Source organism: Musa acuminata, chromosome BXJ2-7, assembly GCF_036884655.1.
Source record: "Musa acuminata AAA Group cultivar baxijiao chromosome BXJ2-7, Cavendish_Baxijiao_AAA, whole genome shotgun sequence".
In the NCBI taxonomy this organism is placed as follows: domain Eukaryota; kingdom Viridiplantae; phylum Streptophyta; class Magnoliopsida; order Zingiberales; family Musaceae; genus Musa; species Musa acuminata.
Window position 1 is genome coordinate 7,450,160 of NC_088344.1, and position 20,503 is coordinate 7,470,662.

General features: G+C 37.1%; 1 protein-coding gene across 3 annotated transcripts; it reads left to right on the forward strand.

Moving 5' to 3' along the window:
- On the forward strand, window positions 1-17,329 carry LOC135582865 (protein GIGANTEA-like). Of its 3 annotated transcripts, XM_065116699.1 has the most exons (15): window positions 16-170; window positions 409-832; window positions 3,183-3,254; window positions 3,640-3,694; window positions 3,778-3,920; window positions 4,090-4,364; window positions 6,331-6,389; window positions 9,985-10,225; window positions 10,305-10,455; window positions 13,556-13,765; window positions 13,971-15,506; window positions 16,056-16,124; window positions 16,251-16,469; window positions 16,710-16,802; window positions 16,898-17,329. In XM_065116699.1, exons 2-15 carry the CDS (start codon window positions 746-748, stop codon window positions 17,177-17,179), a joined length of 3,492 nt encoding a protein of 1,163 aa, XP_064972771.1. In that variant the 5' UTR covers window positions 16-170; window positions 409-745; the 3' UTR covers window positions 17,180-17,329. The 3 variants fall into 3 exon arrangements, with proteins under 3 accessions (XP_064972770.1, XP_064972771.1, XP_064972769.1); XM_065116698.1 differs by having other exon boundaries at window positions 1-164; window positions 16,056-16,469; XM_065116697.1 differs by having other exon boundaries at window positions 16,056-16,469.
- Window positions 17,330-20,503: the final 3,174 nt, after the last annotated feature.

Consider the following 20,503-nt stretch of genomic DNA (forward strand, 5'->3'; position numbering starts at 1 on the left):
TTTATATATTACTTTAATACAGAATAAAAACCCACTACCCCATCTCGCTCACTAAGAAAAATCTTTTCCTCCCTCTCCTCGCGACGCCTTACCATCGTTTCCTCGCCTCCGAGACAGAGCGGGAGCTCCCGGAACACTAGCTTTGGATCGAGGGAGCCGTCGAGGTTCAGGTTATTCTTCCTTTTTTTCCCCCTTCTTATTTTTCGTTGTATTAGATGTCGGTTTCTCGAATTCTTTTCTTGAATCTTGTGGGTTTCTTGTTATTTCTTTTTGGTGTGCGTGTTTCGTTTCTGGAATTTTTCTTGGGCGGAGGAGGAGGAGCGAATTTGTTTGTTCTTGCGTCTATTTGTCCAATTTTTTGTGTGGATAAGTTTACTTTTCTTGTTCTTATTGTTGTTTCTTGTGCAGGAATTTAGTGGTCGATGTGCTTTGAAATCGGTTGAGATGATGTTTATTAGGGTGTTGGAGGGATTGGATCCCATGTCTGGGGTTTGAAGATTTGACGATTTCGGTGATGTGTGTTGTTTGTTTAAGTTGAGTCCGCCATCGGCTTTGGGTACTCGGCCGATGCGGAGACTAGGTTTCGTTGGTGGCGATGGGGAAGTGTGTTGATGATTTGGTCTCTGTGGTGGTAACGGGCGAACTGCTTCTTGGTAGGGGGAAAGGAAACTCCGACGCTTGTTATGGTTCTTGGTTTGTTCGATGTTTGTGAGGGAGGAAGCAGAACAGCAGGTTTTAGCTTAGAATGGCTGTGTCAAATGAAAAGTGGATTGACGGGCTCCAGTTCTCATCCCTCTTCTGGCCACCACCCCAAGATGAGACGCAAAGGCAGGTAGGGAACGAAATTCTTCCTTCTTGCTGGCGCTTGACTTGTTGTTTATTTATCACCAACTGATTTCATTCATGTTTCTATGTAGCTCTTAATAATTTTTCTGGGATCATATAATTACTGCATTGTTCACATATTCAATATGGTTTGATAAATAAACAACTCGGTTGACTGTTTACAATTTAGATTATGAAAATTATGTCAACATTTTGTTACTACAATTTTCCTATAATTGATATGGTTTGATAAATAAATACCATTTCATGGTGGTTAATTTTGTACATTTTAGGCTATGTAAATTATCTTAAACATTTTATTGAGATAAAGACTTGCATATTCTGAACATCTCAAATAAAATGACAGTTGTTGCACCAACAGTTACTCCAAAAACAAAAGAGAAGAAAATAAGTCTGCCCTTCATATTGATAGTTCACATATGTAAGCATAAACACTGTTCAATATTTTCCTTAACAATGAGAGAGAGTTTTGTTAACATAATTCTCTAAAGGGAGTATCAGCTTAACTAGTGAATGATGAAGAATTAATAAAAATATGCTTTAAATTAAATCCTTTTAAGGAGATGGGATTGCCTGACTAATGAATCTTGTCATACGAGGGACTTGCAGATTATGTCACTCAGATATAAGTAGGGAAGGCAGTTAAAAGTTGGCGAATGTTGTGAAAATGAATAATGATGATCATTTTCATTTGGAAAATGATAAATGCTCATAGATGCCCATATAAATTACAGGTTTGGATAATGAGAGCAAGTCCAGTTTCCTTGTGCTTGACGTTCATTGTTTTTAATAGTTGTCTATCTGGGGTTCACTATTATCTCTTAATCTCAACTGTATCAACTTATATGAAATATGTTATGGCAACATATCTTTGTTGGACATATTAATTTGTAGTTCTAAAGTTCAGGTAAGTATGATGATCATGATAATAATTTATTGGGGAAGGGTAAAATAATGTATATATATATGTGTATATATATATACACACACACATATATACACACATATACATACATATATATATATATATATACATATATATACATATACATATACATATATATATATATATATATACATATACATACATATACATATATATATATATACATATACATATATATACATATATATATATATACATATATATATACAGATGTATGTATGTATGTATGTATTTATATAGCTTAAACTTTTAGTGTTCTATTACTTTTAATTTGTTGATCTAAGAGGGTATCCACATCCACCTCTTTCCACCATCAACTATCTCCTATCTCTATATTTTGTCATTTGTACCTAACGGTCCAAGAAAAACGAACTGCTAATTTGAGGTTGCTGATGATGGATGATGTGTTGGATTGATTAATAAGGTGGTGGAAGAGGGTAAATGGTAATTTGGAGCTCACAAGTGGGTTCAAGTTTGAAACAAGATGAGCTTTGCAATTGATAAAGATTCTGTTCTCGTAGTTCTGATATTGTCCTCAAGTTCAATGATTATGAAGGTGCGTACATCCATGGGCACCAGCTACATGGAAGATCAGGTGGGAAGGAAGTTCATGCACATTGTTGTGGATATGAGAAAAGGAAAAGGTCTAGATTCATTAAAGATGGAGACATCAATGTAAGAGCAGCTGTATGTCAATATGCCAGTAGGGTGGAGATGGCCTTACAGATTGCACTAGAGTTCTGCGCATGGTTGGCAGAAGCTGCTTGAAATTATCATGAACAAGGAAGAATCCAAATCTTGATACTGGTACTTCTATTGAACTCATACTGCACTAGCACTCTAATGCCATATCAATTGGTGCAAATAAAACATGAAACATTGAATCCTAAGCAATAATTTGTCTAGGGGACTCATATAGCTGAAACTGACAGATTCCTTTAAGAACTACACTTGTTTGACCCTGGTTATTTTGAGCTTACCCCAGAAAATGGGGCTTTAAACATGTTTAAGAACTTCCTGAGTCTTGGTGAGCTTATCCATGTGCAATTTTTGAGTGTGAGTGAGCTAAACTCTCTTAAATGTTTTTCCAGAAAATGGCTATGGACTTGAATTCTAATATGCAAATTAGCATAATTAGGATTGCACCAATCACACGAGCTTGGATGCTACCTAAATATCAGCTGTTCATCGTAAGCGTGAGCCAATTGTTAGTCCTAAGTTAGGTCATAGTACATTCCAAAACTAAGCAATCTGGTGGCATCAGAATCTTTTTTTAAGCAGATATTACTATATTGGAGCACTTGTTATAGACCAACTAATTTATCAGTTTCATGCTTCAACTTATCTTGATGTCTATCAAAATGTAACATGCTTTTCACTTTTCCTTAAGGTACAAGTTTTGGCCTATGTTGAATACTTCAGCCAATTCACCTCAGAGGAATTCCCAGAAGATATAGCTCAGGTATGAACATATAATCTGTGTATCATGTTTTAGGGATCCATTTTTCGAAGCCAAAGGTTACTATCTTGTTGTCAATTTGGATTAGCTTTAATTTGGCTATATTTTTGCATGAACATAGTACAACAACAACAAAGCCGTAATGTTCCAACTATTTGGGGTCCCCATGTGTATCTATATAAAAATTCATCTCCTTAGTTAAATTAAAAGTATTTGAATATTTATTTATAGTTTCTAGTTATGTATTTTTAGGCCTCTATATCTTCTTGTACTACTAATAATAAAATAATTCTTTTGCCTTTCCCAACTATAGTATTCATAGGTCTCCTTAGCACTTGGCATAAATGCTTAAAAAACTTACTCTTGTTTCTTGGATTTGTTTCTGCAGCTAATCCAAAGTCATTATCCCTCTAAAGAAAAGCGCCTTCTGGATGAAGTTCTGGGTATTGGAAATGCACTGCTGCCAGTTTTAAGTTGTAAAATAGCATAATGAAGTTGTTGACTGTTGTTTCTTCTTAATTTACAGCTCTATTTATTCTACATCATCCGGAGCATGGCCATGCAATTGTCCATCCTATTCTGTCACTAATAATTGATGGGACATTGGTGTATAATAGAAACAACCCGCCATTTAGTTCTTTCATATCCTTAGTCAGCCAAAATTCAGAGGTATGGGACTTTGAAAAAGAAAAAGTGTAGGTCTGTCTGAACTGTCAGATGTTTTACATATTGACACTTATTTTAACTTCATACTGTACCACTAATTTTAAATCATAAACTCCTTTATCCAGTTCACAATTTTTAGCAATTAATATGTTTGGACAATTGATGACTGCAGAAACAGTGTTCTGAGCAATGGGCTTTGGCATGTGGTGAAATTTTACGCATATTGACCCACTACAATCGGCCAATTTTCAAGGCTGAGTGTCATAATACTGGAACTGAGAGGAGCAATAGTTGTAACCATGCAACGACAAGCAAGTCTGAGAAGCAAGAAGCTAACAATCCAATTCTACAGGAACATGATAGGAAACCACTACGACCATTATCTCCTTGGATTACAGACATATTGCTTGCTTCACCATTGGGCATTAGAAGTGATTATTTTAGATGGTACATAACAAACTTTCCTTTTTTCCATAAAGTTTGTTCATTCTAAAATTAGCTGTTAGAACTGCAGATTTAGTGAACGTCAAATTTACTCCAAGTCCTAAATTGGATTCTTCACTTGATATGTAGATCATGTGCTTCAGAAATCCTGCAAAGCATAGAATTTCTCTTATTTTATTTATCTTGTTACTTCTGCATGAAGCATGGACTTTATTTCTGGCACATTGTCGTCTCAAGTGACAGTTCTTCAGTTTGGTTTGGAAAGAAGCATTCAATGTACATGACAAATGTATATCTATTAATGGTTCTAGACTTCTAGGGCTTTGGGTTTAGTATCTGGGTAGACCTCTTCTAAATATAGATTATGGATGAAAGGAAGCATGTGAAAATCAAGGATAGCATGTGACTTACCCCTTACCCCGCTGGCCTGTTGTGCCAGTATAAAATCATATGGGGGCATGACAGAGTGCATGGTTGTGACTGTTGCACACATCCCATGTCACCCAAGCCAGCTGGCATGTAGATGCCAACACATTACCAGTGCAAGGGAATGACTATGAAACTGATATTCTGGTGCCGAGCATGGTAATATGTATAGGCTGTAAGAAATGCTAAGTGCATAGATTTTTGTAAACAGTGCCTAAATGCAGATAGAGTAGCCCGATGAGTTAGTAGTGAAGTCATAGTGATGAACTTAACAAGTGATTTTGTGGATCTTCCATTGCCACAACGAAAGCCTCAAATGGGCAAATTTTGCACTGCATGACCAAAGTTGCTACGTGCTAGGTGCACAAATTCAGTTGTGAATATGTTCCCATGATCAGATATAAGTATGATAACTTCCTAGTGATACAATGACAATGCTGTTTGTGAATAACTTTTCTGAGCAACTTATTGGAGTTTGTGGTTCCTGATGGCATGCATATATAATTTTGACCAGTATTATATCATCATATGGACTGTAGTGTCCACTAGTAATATTCTTGCCTAGAGTCTAAGGGCCAATTAAATATGTTCTATATATATTCTTGTTCAATGATATATATTAACTAATGAACATAATAATTGAGATTGTGTTTGTTGATTCATTCAATGCAAATGTGACCCAAGGTCAACCTGATCTAGAATAGTAGTTGAACAATTTTGGGCTACCTGTGCCCTTTCGTAGCTTCACTGGTATATTTAGCATGTTATATGAACAAATATTTCATGGTACTTGTTTATATTTCTTGTTGTCATTGCAGACCATCTGAATTTGTTTTCGAATACATGTGTAGAACTTTGGAAAATTCACTACTTTGTATCTCATACATGTATATTTATAAACATTGCTCATTTCAGTGCAATATAGCTTCTGTTATCATCTATGGGGTTTGATTTTATGTATTATGTACTGCTTATTTTCCTTGCAAGTTTTAATGATCTTATCAATGTAAAATAGATGTCTTTGCTATTATTATACTTTCATTTAAGTTCTCCATTTATTTGCCACCTAACATATAATATAGGTCTTTTTTTTTCTTTTGCAAATTGAATTAGTTTGGGTCAAAATTGTCTTAGATTTTCTAGTCTTTTGATCTCATGATTCAAATAATTTCTCCACTCCTGCACAATAGTTGCTGTGAATCATCCAACTAATGGACTTAGGATATGGCATTGCTGTATGGGACAATTGTAGGCTGCCTACAATAGCAAATTCTCATTTTAATAAAGAAAATTATTGTAATATAACATGATTTGTGTCTGTTCAATGGTTTAAAGAATGAAATTTTATTTAGGCTTTCGTATCTCATTTCTTTTTTATGCTGTGTTGACAAATATATGCATCGTCCTAACTACTCAGATAGCATCACCAATAACAATTACTTGTAAGTTCTAATTTGTATATGTTACTGGAAGGGCATTTTCATGATCTATTTAATTATGATAATACTCATTGAGATTATTAAACCATATAGTTTTTATTTAGGTGTGGTGGGGTCATGGGCAAATATGCAGCTGGCGGAGAACTAAAACCTCCAACAACTGGTTTGTAAAGTTTTACATACATGATTCATTTTGATAAGATATTGGCTTCAATTGCGTTTTTGCATTCATTTTCTTATCTTATCTATTTCTCTCAGATTACTTAATGTTATCTTCGATTCAATTTGGCACAGTAAACATTTAATCATTTATAGCTTAATACTTTAATGAATGAGAGGTTAGAATTGTTATTTTTAAGATCATTACATCCAATGCTTAAAACCATGTGGATGTGATTTGAGGTGCTCGAGACCAAGGTTTGTAATACTGTTTGATACTGGTGATATTTACTGGTCCAACAGCTTACCGGTACGTGGACTATGGTAAACTGGATGGTATACTGATTCAAGGCTTGTACCGCCCAATATAGGACAGTATAGGTCCTATACCAGACAGTTCTTTTTTTTTTGTTTTTTAATCTTTTTTCAGTCTTTTTTCTAAAACTCAGTTTATATGTCCCAGCACTTTTTATACCGTTAAGATATCAGTCTGAGACCTGACCAGTATAGAACCAGTATATGAAATTATGAACCTTGCTTGAGACATTGATTCACCTGCAATGGATGTGATGTGCCCCATATACCGTCATATCTTACAGGTAATTTACTTCTGAATAACTTTTCTGTCGTTGGCAGTGCATCATGATATTGATTTCTTTTTTTAGCATAGAGAAATTAAGATTCCATGCTCACTTGACTACCTTTGATCACTCATGTGAGGGTTCATTTCATAATGAACTCCAATATGTATACACTGTGGGACTTTTTGGGTAATTTTTTATATATAAATCTACTTGATCACCAGGATTTACCACTATAGATGTGGGAGGCACTTAGGTTTTCATGCAATTCATCCTAAAACCAACTTGGCCAAGCCTTGTTAAAGCTAAGTCGGCCCTGTTGGGCCTATCCAAGCATTGTAAAGCTCTGAACAGCTAATGTTGACTCTGATTTAGAGCATGACAAAATGGAGATGATTTTGGAAGGTTTTCGTAATTTTTTTAACCTGAGAAAGACTTTTAAAATTAATAGAAAATTGGACAAAGAACACATTTCTATTTTCTAGTTATTTTTAGACTAATTTTCATCATTAATTTGGTAACTATTTTGGTGACCCAAAGAGATGGCATATAGATGGTGTAGAGCTTTACTTATGCCTCCAAGAGGGAAAAGGCATGGGGAAAGTATTTGATGACTTTGGCAAATAAGGGAGAACCTGGCTGAGCTTGTTTGATAGGATATCCTAAGGTCGCTTCCTTCCTACCAACATGGATTTCAATGTTAAAGGATGACCTTTTGTTCTCCATTTGTTGAATTAGAGGGATCATATTGCTTTTAAGAGCATACTTGATCTGTATAGGGATCAGGTTCGATAATCTATCGACTCAATACCACATTTCGGATAGAAGTTTTGGCGGAGGAGAGAACTATCACAGGAAGATCAAGCGTAAAACTAAAAGAAAATAACTCTATTGCTTGTAAAGCTAAAGTGCTAACTATAAGGTTGAAAGCAATAAAATTAAAGTGTGTCATGCGACTAATAGGTGTGTAGGGCTCTAGTTGTCTTTAGACAGCACCTGGGTGCTCTCGGCAGATTGTGTATCGCCGTTGGTTTTCGATCTCCTCCTTTCTTGTTGTTGAAACTTTCCTCTGAGGTTTGGATAGTAGGCAGTAGGCTTTGGCGGCTTCTTACAATAGCTGGACGAAGCTTTAATGTAGTGTTTTGACTACTGGAACTTGAGGAAGAAGTGGCTGTGGCTGGAGGGCAAAACCTTTTTTGAACTCCTCATTTTTTGGCTCTCGACACAAGCTAGAACTAAGGCCGATTGTAGATTTCTTGGCTGTCTTTTGGTTCTTCTTCTTCTTGCTCCTACCAAAGGCTTCTTTTGAAGCTATTAAGGTTGGCAGCAAGTTGGAAAAGATCTTTGTAGTAAAATGATGACAGGCAGGAAGAAGGGTTGCTGAACTTGCAAACCGCTCCTCTCTTCTCAGCCTAGGGCCGACTGACTTCTCAAGAGGGGGCACGACTTTGATGCTTTGGGGATGCTTTAGATGGATCACTCCTCCTTTTATAGTTTAAGGTATGGGTGAAGTCCTAGCTAGGTTAGGACTTGGAGAGTCCTGATGCCTTTATGACTTGAATAGTCCTGATACATTTAGGACTTGGAAAGTCCTAATGCTGTTAGGATTTGTTTAGGGGAATTCTTACTCCCATTAGCAGTTGGTGCCACCCTCTCCTTGTGATTGCTCTCATTTGGGTGAGGGCTTCCCTAATCCTAGTCCTACTAGTATTGGGACCGAGGTGAGTGGGTTGCCGTGATATGGACTTTGCATGCCCAAATAGGGCTTTGAGGCTTCAAGAGGCCTTTGGATAGGAGTTGGCCAAACTTGTTGAGTGCTCTTGAGATCGTCCTTGATTAATAGTAATATATTCGGGTGGTCTGTACTATAAGATTGCACTTTTACCAGGTGGAACATCATATAATGTTGTAATATGCCATAGATATTGCTATTTTACCATGTACTATGATGTCTACCACCAACAAATGCTCTGAGAACAATATTGTTCATATGTTTTGAACACGTAAATATTGACCATCAGCCATAGGCAGCTCTTCACCAAGTATGACCCGTCATCTTGCTATTATGAGTAGGCCAATAAGAAAGGTACATTTGCATTTTCAGCTATGATTATAATATGAATATATGCCTCTGATTGAAGCTTTCTTGTAGGATAATTTCTAGTGTTTTAAAAAGTTTAATTATACTTTTTAATAAAAGGTCACAAAATATAAAAAAGAGTGGAAATGATTCTTCAATACATAAAAAGGGGAAGGATGTCTGATTGGTAATGACAGACATTGACCCGTATTGACACTTGATATGGCTCCAATGTTGGTACTGTATCGGTCAAAGCCAGCCATGCCAAAATTGGTATCAGTATCTGACCGGTATTTTCAAACACTGATTGCCTCGCAATTTCTCTGATAAGCAGTTTTTCATTCTTAATAATTACGTGATGACGCAATTCGACCTTTGCAATATGCAGATTATAAAGCTCCAAGTTAGTTCTGAAAGGAAAAACATATGTCATGTTGTTGTTTTTTTTCTCTTCAAGTTTCATCCAATTCCTTGTGGATTTTTTACTACAAAATTAATGGCTAATACTTATTCATATGCTCGACATGGTTATTGCAAATCATGATTCCATGATTCCAGTGCACTTGTTTTTCCATTTCCTATGTGATGGTTGCCTTAATTATGCTAGAAGCATATTTTTCTTTCTTCTAAGTATTCTTGGAGATTCAATTTCTTAAATCAAAGATTGATTAACTTCTTTCACATAAAATATATTTTGTATGAAACATGTTTAGAAATTTAGAGCTTACAGTTATTTCATGTTTCTACTATGCTATTGTAGAAGCCATTTCCTTCCACTTTTCAGTAGGTAAGTCCATGAATCTTATTTTTCTTTTTCATGACTCCAGGAACTTCATATTTCTTTTTCTTAATTCCACGAACTTCATTTTCCTTTTTTCTTAACTATCTTTTGCATGGGCAGACTTACCAATAACCAGTAACCATTTTTACATTTGTAGCTTGTAGTCATGGATCTGGAAAACATCCTCTACTTATGCCATCAACTCCTCGATGGGCTGTTGCCAATGGAGCCGGAGTTATATTGAGTGTTTGTGATGAGGAAGTAGCTCATTATGAAACTGCAAATTTGACAGCAGCAGCTGTGCCTGCACTTTTACTCCCTCCTCCTACGACCCCCTTGGATGAGCATCTTGTTGCTGGACTGCCTCCTCTTGAACCTTATGCTCGTTTGTTTCATAGGTGGATATCTATATCATTTACCAACTTTGACATTTCAATACTTGGATATACTGCTTGCATATGCATTTCATTTGGTCAGGTACTATGCAATTGCTACACCAAGTGCAACACAGCGGCTACTTCTTGGACTTCTTGAAGCACCTCCATCATGGGCTCCAGATGCGCTTGATGCTGCTGTACAGTTAGTCGAACTCCTTAGAGCAGCCGAGGATTATGCATCTGGCATGAGGGTATGCATAGTTATAAAAATCAAACTTTCTTGAATGAGATATTTTGCTGTTCTATTGTTCTTTTGGTTCCTTCAAGTCCCCTGCTAATCCATGACTTTGTTTGGCAATATTTTTCACTTCAAATCATGGATGTTGCACTTCTGTCATTATGGAATTTTCAGTATAGTGGATTGAAGCTACCTTATACCACTCAGGTTCTGAAATTTTAGATTTTAACTTGTTTGCATAAATTAACTGAACATGTGGCTTAATAGCTTTCCATTTCACTTGTAAGCGACATAGCATGATATAATGCAAATGAATTCTAGTAGCATGTGTGATGGTGTACGGCAAAACATATGGCAGTAAGAATATGTTCCTGAATGTTGGTACATTTTCAAATTCAGGTCATTGCTAACTAGAGTACCCTTTGGCAGTAAACAGTGGAAGCATTTAAAATTCTTAAGCTAGTGCATAGTTCTTTTAGTTGCTCATAGGAAGATTGTGATTTTTTTTAATTTTGCAATTTGATACCAAATTGTTGAGTGTAAAATTTTATGCATTTCCCTTGACTTTGCCCCGTACATAGTTGTAGTTGCTGCATATGTTAAGCACTTATTGTAGCATCCTCAAATTTGAAAAATGTGTTTTATAGCTTTGAAACTTTAAGCTACCTTGGCATTTCATTATCACCATTTTATGCTAATTATACTTTTCCAGCTTCTTATTTTCTTTACATCCTAGTCTATTTCAACTATTTGCATCTTTATTTGGTTTTTGGTATAGTCAACAATTTTTCTTTTAATGGCAAAGCACAACAAATTTTCTTTTAATAGCAAATCACAATGTCAATATCTTCTTGGCAATCATGTTAGCACCCCATGTATACAATAGCCGTTATAGGACAACTTGGCATGGCCATCGATTTGCATGCCTGGCACAGCTGTACATGCAGTCCTATGCTGATGGACATGACAATCCTTAGGTCTGGTCTTAAAGAGGAATGTTGGATTAGTTACAAGGATGGAGTAAGCTCCACTAGTCATGAAGTTGCTCAATCTGATATGTCATGATAAGCTATAAATTTTGCCAAGTCAAACTAAATGGAAGTAAGAACTGCTAAATGTTCTGATGTCATTTATTCTCATTTTTGGATAGAACAGCTAAAATCAATCCTATTTCAACCTGGCACGAGAAAAAAATTATATTTTCCAATCTCTTTTAACGATCTCTTTACATAAAACTGATAAAATAAAGGTCATAAGAGGGTCTTAGAGGGGTAAAGAAATTAGAAACGAAAAAAAACAAAGGAAAACAAGAAAGAGGGGGTAAGGAAAGGAAAGAAGACTAGGGAACATGAAAGTATGGCTTAGTTTAGTCTACCTAACCACCGGCTCAACATTTTGAAAAAGATCAGAGCAGAATTGAGGATGAAGGAGGCAAAACTTTTCAGGTTAAAGATCTTGGCATCTTTTCTTTCTATTAACTTTAAAAAATGGTGCACAAAGTCCATCCCAACTTCTCTATGAGCTGGGACAGTACGAAATTGATTTCGTACATAATCTATCCTTCCCTTGTACTTTTTGACTATAGAGAAATTTAAGGCAAAATTATGAAGTGCCAGATCGAGGAGGCAAATATACCACCGATAAAAAGATTATGGCATCTCCATTTCACTGGCATGGAAGAAACAATTAGAGGTATGCCCAGCATTTGATTGTAAGCCTGGTTTCAGGTACCATGGTATATCAATACCATTAGTACCCATACATAATATGGTACCCCTGGTATCGTCATTTAGAACTTTTACTGCAAGATCACTTTGATTGGAATTGTTCTTGATCATTAATGCAGGGTTCTTCATAGTTTGGAGGTAAGTGGGCATCTCACTGTTTCGAAGTTGAACCATAAAATGCAATAAAGGAAACCATTGGCTTAGATTTGTGGTGCATCCTAACCTATCTTGGAGCCCACCCTGTTTTTTGCCAGGCTGCTACTAGTAGACTGACCCACAGGGGTAGTTGAGACTTTGGAATATCCTCCATTTCTTCAAAATTTGTAAGCTGAGTGACATTCTAAACGAATATCATTATTTTCTTAAATGAGCGCAAAACAAACAATTCAAGACATGTCAACCATCTCTGCCTAACTAAAAGCTCACCCAGAGAATTAAATTGTAGATGCTAGCTACACTGACATCCTATTTTAAGAGGGCATGAGCATTCCAAGCTGTCTTGCAAAATGTCTAGAGAAACCTTATACAAAGTTAGGAAAATATTAGGATGAATTATCTCAAATGGAGGGAAAAAGCCTATACATAACAGTATTAAGTTCCTAAAATTGCGACACTGCAGTCATGCAGAGAGGGAAAGTAGTTCTCTAAATTTGTGGCAGAGTAACTAGAATGCTCCAAAGAGTGGAATCCACTTCAAGGATATCAAACAAATTTGGTCTTGTACAGAGAAGATCAGCATATTCTCTGGGCGAGGACAAACATACACAGGTCCAATGACAGTGACATGTGCCCATGAGAAGTTTCAGTTCTCCTAAAAGGACTGTTCTAAAGGATGAATTTTTCAGCCAGTTTCAACATCGATGAACAAGTTACACTAGCTATAATGAGCACTAATGAAGTCATCTAAGTAATCAAAATAGGATTTTCTTTTTGTAATGATAAAATGACAATTACTACAAATATACAAATTGACCATGACTTAAGATAGCTTCACCTAGACTCAAATAAGACCCTAGCTAGCTAATTTGACTCTTATCACAACTTCAGCTTGCACCATATATGATCTAAAATGAGGGATGAAAATATATACGAAATAATTTTTAAAAATTAAAATACATGACCCGTTACAGTTAAGGAAGGTGGTGTAATTCACCTAGCAGTGCAAGGAGAGCTAGAGGAAGACCTATTATTGGTTAATCTGGTTTCATGATACACTGCCAAAAAAAAAATCAATCTAATTTGTTGACAAAATTTGTAGTTATGCAAGCTTCTTTTATAGTATATTTTGCCTTCATTTGACATCTCCGAATTTGCTGATTAAAGTAGTTAATAGTAATACTTTTGCTCTGCATGTTCTTGCTGACTTCTTTTGTTTTCTACTTGCAGCTTCCAAGAAATTGGATGCATTTGCATTTCCTGCGTGCTATTGGCATTGCGATGTCCATGAGAGCTGGTGTTGCTGCAGATGCTGCAGCTGCTTTACTCTTCCGCATACTCTCACAACCTACACTGCTTTTTCCGCCTTTAAGGCATGCTGAAGGAGTTGAAGTCCATCATGAACCCCTGGGTGGTTTTATATCATCATATAAGAAACAGGTAATTCAAGATATTTTTTAATCACATTAATAGACATGATTCACCTTTTCAGTGTGTTCAAAATTTACTTTATTTTTTGTGGCTTTGCATGTTTATGATATTATTATGTGAGCTGTCTGGTTTGAAATTTGTAATTTTAATTTGCTCCCTTAAGTTGTCTTTCTGTAGCTAATGTATGTTGTTGCTGATGATAAATTTTGACTAGCTTGAAGTTCCTGCATCAGAAGCTTCTATTGAAGCAACAGCTCAGGGGATTGCGTCAATGTTGTGTGCCCATGGTCCTGATGTTGAATGGAGAATGTGTACCATATGGGAAGCTGCATATGGTTTGCTTTCTCTGAGTTCCTCCGCTGTTGACTTGCCTGAAATAGTAGTTGCAGCTCCATTGCAACCTCCTCCATTATCTTGGAATTTGTATCTACCGCTATTAAAAGTCTTGGAGTATCTCCCACGAGGAAGCCCATCTGAAGCATGCCTCATAAGGTTATTTGTCGCTACTGTTGAAGCTATACTCAGAAGAACCTTTCCTTCAGAAAGCTCTACTAAGCAAAAACGTAAATCAAGACTTCATGGAAGCATGTGGTCTGCAACTAAGAACTTTGCTATTGCAGAGCTTCATACAATGATTCATTCTCTATTTCTGGAATCTTGTGCAACAATGGACCTTGCATCCCGTTTATTATTTGTTGTGCTAACTGTTTGTGTTAGTCATGAAGCTTTACCAAATGGGAGTAAAAGGTCAACAGACTATGGTAGTTATTCTGCAGATGAATTCACTGAGGAGCCACAAGTTGTCAATGGAAGAGCTGCTAATATAAACAAAATTCGGAAGAAACAAGGACCTGTCTCAACATTTGATTCCTATGTTCTGGCAGCTGTATGTGCATTGGCTTGTGAGCTTCAGTTGTTTCCTATAATTTCAAAAAATGGTATACATTCAGATTCCAAGAAATCTGCAAAAAGCATCAAGGCTGCAAAAACTAATGGAATTGCTTATGAGTTACATAGTACTATAAGGTCTGCTGTCTGTCACACTCGTAGAATTCTTGGAATTTTGGAAGCCCTATTCTCACTGAAGCCATCTTCTATTGGTACGTCATGGAGCTACGGTTCGAATGAGATAGTAGCTGCTGCTATGGTTGCTGCACATGTTTCTGAGTTATTTGGAAGATCAAAGGCTTGCATGAATGCTCTCTCCATTATGATGCGCTGCAAGTGGGATGTAGAGATTTCCACTAGGGCATCTTCACTTTATAATCTTATTGACAAACATGGCAAAATTGTTGCCTCAATAGTTCATAAGGCCGAACCTCTCGAAGCACAACTAGTACATGCACAAGTGCGGAAGGATGATCCAACATGTTCAAGTGGTAGAGTATCAGTTTCTACGGGCAGCAGCGCCTTTTTACCAGAGGATATCCCATGCTCAGATTCTAACTGTAGTTCATCAGGAACATTTGTAAAGGCTGGCAAAGGAATTTTATCCACTGACACTAGTATAGAGACATCAGGGAAAAGTTTTTCAAGTTTGCCGGTTGATGCTTCAGATTTGGCAAATTTTTTAATGACAGACTGGTATGTCGGTTACAATTGTGGCGCACAAACTCTACTGAGATCTGTTCTTGCAGAGAAACAGGAATTATGTTTCTCTGTTGTTTCATTGTTGTGGCATAAACTAATTGCAGCCCCGGAAACAAAAATGAGTGCAGAAAGCACATCTGCTCATCAGGGTTGGAGACAGGTATGCACCAAGTTTTTTTTATTTTTTATCCTCAGTTATTGCTATTTTAATTACATTTATTAGATCTGTCATAAAGTTTCTTATGTCTATTGTAATTTAGATGTGCTATAAACTATTCCATGAGGAACAATTTCATATATTTTAATCTGTTTATGTTCACATGCGTGTTATACTATATTAATATGATCTATTAATATAGATGTAGCTTCTAATTCTTCCAAAACTTTGTCACTATGATTCCTCATAAATGCCGTTAGATAGATATGCTTTCCCATTTTAACTGTCATGTGAGTTGCCATTCGCTTTAAGCTGAGCTTGCAGAGTTTTTGTTACCATGTATCGCACATTGTCGTTACCTGCTAGAATTGCCTACAATGTGTAACTTTTTTAAGGCAGGAAGCAGGGAGCTGTTTGATTGCACCATCACATAGATATGAATCATCTATTATGAAGTGATTTATTGACTAACCCTTCTCACTCATACTAGAATCCAGTTGTTTCCGTCATCGAGAAGATTAGACAGACTAACCAATTTTACCCTTATGCTAGGTTGTAGATGCAATTTGCAATGTCGTTCCAGCATCACCAACAAAAGCTTCAACAGCTATCGTTCTACAGGTCCAGAAATTATTTAGTTTTAAACTATTTCAGTACATAAGTTACTTATGTTTTAAATTATTTCAGCTATTGTTCAAATGCTCCCGTTTTTTCAGTCACTTTTGGAGAAATGTGTTCTTTGGGCAGGCAGAAAAGGATTTGCAGCCATGGATTGCAAGGGATGATGAGCAAGGGCAGAGAATGTGGAAAATCAACCATCGAATAGTTAAATTGATTGTGGAACTTATGAGAAACCATGAATGCCCAGAAGCACTGATAATCCTGGCAAGTGCCTCAGATCTTTTACTCCGTGCCACAGATGGATTGCTTGTCGATGGAGAAGTATGCACTCTGCCACAATTGGAGGTAATTTCAGAAGCAAACTATAAGTATAATCTCAGTATTAAAGTCCCAATCTATTGCTTAAACTGCTGGATTGTTGTTAATGCTTCAGAATAATTAGCTTGGAATCACCGTAGTTGTTTTCTTTTCTTATTCAGTTTGTTCTCCTGAAGTCCCTCTTGTGTGTCTTTTCTGTTGAACAAAATCTTGAACTAACATTAGACCTGGTTTATACTTTTGTTCTACCTATTCAATGATGAGCAGCTTCTAGAAGTGACAGCTAAAGCAGTTCAACTTGTGATACACTGGGGAGAAACAGGTCTTGCAGTTGCAGATGGCCTCGCAAATCTGCTTAAGGTAGCAGCTTCTGACTCGGCCCGCCTTTATCGCAATAAGCAAAATAATTCTAATTCTATGGCAGCCTTACAAGTTACATCGAACAACATTTGCAGTGCCGTTTATCATCAACCGTCCGTTGCCTTTCTCATCCAAGTGCACATGTTCGTGCTCTCAGTGCATCAGTTCTTCGGGACATATTGCATAGCAGCCCAACAACCATATCCGGCGGTTGTTTGAACGTGGATGGGCAGCGCAATTGCAATTCATCTTACCACTGGCAGGCAGACATGGAGAACTGCATACAATGGGAAGCTCAGAGCAGACTTGCGACTGGTCTAACGCTTGCTTACCTTTGTGCCGCTGCAAAGGAATTAGGCTGCCCCATCGATTGTTGAGGAGCTGCAGCAAAGTCCCTGATGCGACAGCCAAGCTCTGAAACCATCATATGTTTAATATTACGTGGTTAAACTTGCCAATGCATCGTACTTATTATGCATGTTTATGGTTTGGAAAACGGTTAACAAATGTCGTGTTTTCTTCCGCTATATCTGATTGTTGCCACCGGGTATCTTCAATCTACAAACAGACGGGGAAGAACTTTATAAAGCTGGGCATGCTTGCAGGTTACGGTCTCTTTGTGGTTATGAGGCTTCGGTTCCCCGTTTCTTACTGTGGATACGAAGCGCCCCCCATAATTATATCTGTATGGAGATTATATCAGCATCGGCAGTTGACATCATTTTCGATAATTCGATCCCTTCTCCGGAAGATGATGGAAAGGATTGGATGAAGTGGCTGGCTCATGTCAGGGTGGTGAGTGGTGACAAGTGCATATTTTTGTTCTTTTATATAAAATCCGGGTCAGTACAATTATATAAATAACGTAACATTTGTTCTTTTAACAACTATTTCTCCTGCGCTAGGGCTTTTGGTTTGAGCGACACCAGACACGTCGCCTCTCCCGCGCTTCCCGCCCGTTGTTGCCAGTGTCCCTGTCGCCAGTTCGGGTACGTCTTCTCCCACATCTTTTCCTCCTTCGCCTCTTCTTCTTGCTGTTGCCCTTTTTTTTTTATTTGTTGATGTTCTTCTTCCTCCCCTGATAGTAGTACAGTACATTTCAACATACTGCTGTTTATCGGTACGTACATTGGAACTTGACAGATTTATACAGCTCCGGCCATGCACCAACGGCTGCCGAAATTACAAACCTTGCCAAGAAAGTATATTTCAAGATATATTCTACGTGTCTCGTCTCGAATAATCATACTCTAAGTCATACCAGGCATCATCATCTACGTGCTTAAAAGGGATGAAAAACAAGATGAGGAAATATTCCTTTATCGCTATGCTTCTCGGGGTCACAGTATTATGGACTTAAATTGGTTTTTTATTCCTCTAGCCATTCTGATTATATCTCTTTCTATAATTAAACCCCTCGTATGATTTATTATTATTTACACTCGAAATTTTTTCTCGGTGATACATAGACATTGATGATTAAATGCTTTCATCTGATATAAAATTTGATCCATGTATAGAAAATCTGTCTTTACGATATCATGATATTCATTTTTTAAATCCATAATTCTTTTTGTCATCATGTTATTCTTTGAAATAGAGCTCTTAGTAGCTCCCGAACATATCTCCGTGTGATCAAGTTCCTCGTAGGACTTCTCTCGTGTGTGTCACATTATTTCGAACTATTCCACCATGATCAATTATATTATGTCACCTCTTAGTGATATTTTTATTATATTCTAATCTTTATGAGATGAACTCGAACTGCGCTCTCTCAAGGAGTGGCCTTTCTTAGTACATCATCGGGCCTCTGTCGCCTTTGATTGTATTTGCTCATTTAGCAATTGACTTTCATCGATTCGCTCTTGAGTCACACCTAGACAAATCACAACTATAGGGCAATCCATCATCTAGTAGCTCTCGAAATCTATTTACTTTGTTAAAATTGATATGACATTATTTGGATCCTGACCTTTGCCTCCTAGCACATGTAGGAAAATCTAGGGGCGACATCACATGCACAACGGAAGAACAGAAAACAAAAATCTCAAATTTTTCAAAAAAGGTGTTCGTCGTCGTGCGAAGATTGATGCGCAAAATTTGCGAAACTTAAAACCACGCGTGAGATAATTATGTTACCTAGGGAGATCGTATATCCCTGAATCCCACAGATCTGTAGGAGACGGTGAAGGAGGTTAAGCGTCATCCGCTCTAGCGGTGATCCACACAACAGGGCTATGACGATGCTCCTCAAATCTCCAAGCCTGCTATTAGAGGAGAGGAGAATAGGAGATGATAACCAAGAAAATCTCTAGCCTATGAGTCATTGGTTCCCTCCTATTTATAGAGGTCCCCTATCAACTTAACCTTAATAGATCTTGCCCTATTGGGTGTTGGATCTCCATCCAATTACTTAATCTTCTTAGATTAGTGGATCTCTATCTAATATTCTCTCAATAGCTTTTATTGAATCTCATAGGATCTAATAATTCAAGGGCTTTTTGAATATCCAATAAGATAGGGACTCCGACAGATATCTCATATCCAAACATCTATTCGTCGCAATACCTACCATATGTGTGTGACCTTCTAGACTCAATATCGAGCTGGCAGTGAGTCATACTTGTCAGAACTCCTTCTTGCTCAGTAAATTATTATCTCCATAATAATTCACTCGACTCATCGACTACATACGTACTAGGCCACTACACCACAATCCCCAAACGATATAGGGGAATCTAATTATTTGGATCTATCTGTCCTTAGTTACCGTGTATCTATAGTCCCTCATTCATTTCATACGTCAGAGATCGTATACCGGGCATGGTATTGTCAAGTTCATAGAGTTTTTACTCGAGTCTCACTCTGATCAAATTCTTTCTCTATCAATCCGAATGACTCTGGCTAGGGATTTGTTTGAGCAAGAACACATGAAATATTCCTCTCATGATATCAAAAGCGGATGATCCTCTATCGATACTCAATAGCCCTCGTAAGGTTGACTACAACTCCCGATGGCCGGTTGTGCTAGATTTTAAACTTTCATACCTATAAGTCCGGTATCAAAGAGTGGAGTACTCATATAGGACATCTTTAGTGTCTCAAGCCTAATGACCATATACACTATTGGGACGACGAAATCGTTGTTTGACAATAAGGCATCATCAATCATCCAGTATTCCGTGAGCGGATCAATCAGTGAACTCATTCTCCAATGAGCGCCTACACTGTATCTCTAGTGTCCTCACACGAGCAGCTATGAGACCAGTCGCCTCCATCATATGGACGAATATACAACACACCAGTCTATCTGGTTATCTTGATGTCCCTCTCGAGTAACCTATGACTAGGATTATTTAGGGTCTATGGTTAAAGGTGAATCGATCTCATTATCATGATCTCATCACGATTCGAGTCCCATTGCACAAATCCATGGACACACACACACATATATATATATATATATATATATATATATATATATATATATATATATATATATATATATATATATATATATATATATATATATATATATATATATATATAATAATAATAATAATAATAATAATAATAATAATAATAATAATAAGCAAAAAGAGTGTGTGTCATGTCACGCATGCCATCACTCATGTGATTGGCTTGTAGGGCACATATGATTAACAGCACAAACTCCGTCGTACACCGCTTCCTTCATGGTA